At 50.0% G+C, this 1,542-nt stretch overlaps 1 protein-coding gene across 1 annotated transcript in view; it reads left to right on the top strand.

Annotated features, from left to right (window-relative positions):
• Positions 1-1,542, top strand: part of LOC105308298 (probable threonine--tRNA ligase 2, cytoplasmic) — a 44,188-nt gene that overhangs the window by 10,518 nt on the left and 32,128 nt on the right. Inside the window, exon 7 of the mRNA XM_023525474.1 lies at positions 1,183-1,436. Coding sequence (XP_023381242.1) covers positions 1,183-1,436 — 254 coding nt within the window. The remainder of the gene's footprint in view (positions 1-1,182; positions 1,437-1,542) is intronic.

The raw sequence follows: 1,542 nt of genomic DNA, 5'->3' as shown, positions 1-1,542 counted from the left end.
TTAGGTAACTTTTAGGGTCATTTAGTAACAGATTTTTTCGTCCTTGTTCCTGGATTTTGCTCCCCTGTTATGATGAGCCTATCAACACCAACCAATTTATGAGTATTTAGTGCACATCCACGAGGAAAAAAATCCCTATGGAAAAGAAAATCTAGAAAACTCCGATTTACAAAATGTTAAATGAATGATTTTGTAAAAGCATCCTCTGCTTTACTGAAAATTCCAAGTCTTTTATAGCAGATTCTTACACTTTCTCTCTTTCTTACACTTATGAGAAATTTCTCGATTTATTAATCTATACTGTAAGAACAATACTGCAGCCCACGGAGTCTGCCTCATGCGTCCGGCGCCGTGGACACTGGCCGGCGACGGAATAAACGAAATTCTGTGGCCTCTGGGATGAAGCTGTTAAGAACTATGTGAGAAAAACTAAATCGTACTTATAAGCTACGTATTTCTTTTAAAAATTACTTTCTGGATCACTTTTAAAAGTGGCTTTATCGATATTATATTGTTTAGCTATTTAAGGGTTATAACTTGCATATTTTAAAGAGAAAATCATTAAATCACTTTCTCTCACAAGGCTGTAGAATTTTCTTTCTGATTGTAGAATTTTATTTTTCATTGAGTTCTCGTTCATGGGTAGTCGGTATGCGGTCTTACATTGGTGACGTTAGTTCCAGGTATACAGAATAGGGATTGGACGCCAGCGATCTGCTGGCAGCGACCGATGCAGAGGCCTGGGCCGCGAGGCCTGACCCGCGGTCTGTTTCTGGACCGTGTCCCAGCCCGATGCCGCGGTCAGCCTGGCACACGGTCCCCTCGGTCAGCGAACTCCCGCCGCTCTGTGGTTGGAATTTGTGTCCTATTTAGTTAAGAAAGGAAATGCTGCCAGAGGACCCGGTTATCTCGTTTGAGGACCCGGTTATCTCGTTTCTTTGGCACCTGTACGTATTCAGAGACCTCGATTAGTTTTAGTTTATCCATAACCCATCGATGCCTTGGGAATTCAAAACCAAATCATCTTTCCGGACTGGCCGGGCTGATGCCCCGCCCTGGGACTCAGCCAGGGAACCGGCGTGTTCGCTGCTCGGGGGTCCCCGACGGCCAGCACGCCCTTCCCTGCGACACCGCTTCCTTCCAGAGCCACCTTTCAGACGTCCACAGTCCCATGCTCTTCAGCACGTGAAGACTGCCGTGCAGACACGGAATTTCGTTAGCCTTAGCGATGACAAGAGCTGCCACCTCGGCTGCCTTGCCACGTGTGGCTCAGCCCCCGGCCAGCGGGGTCTCCGCGCGGCCACTCTGCTCCGTGCGGGCGAGGCCGTGGCCGTGGAGCTGTGCTTCGCCTCTGGCCCGCAGCGGCGGATCCACGCTGGACCCCGGCGAGGCTCCGGTGGCGTCGCAGACGGGGCTCGGACAGCGTTGTCGTCTAAGTGGGCCTCAGAGGTTTCTTTTCGAAGCGATGTCGCCGCGCGTCTCGGTGTTCACCCCGTTCAGACATCCGCTCGCTTCCTTGTGCTATGTTACGAATCCTTCTCC

The sequence above is a fragment of the Pteropus vampyrus genome, unplaced genomic scaffold (genome assembly GCF_000151845.1).
Source record: "Pteropus vampyrus isolate Shadow unplaced genomic scaffold, Pvam_2.0 Scaffold564, whole genome shotgun sequence".
Lineage (NCBI taxonomy): Eukaryota > Metazoa > Chordata > Mammalia > Chiroptera > Pteropodidae > Pteropus > Pteropus vampyrus.
Note: the sequence above shows the minus strand (reverse complement) of the source record. Positions and strands in the feature narration are given on the sequence as shown.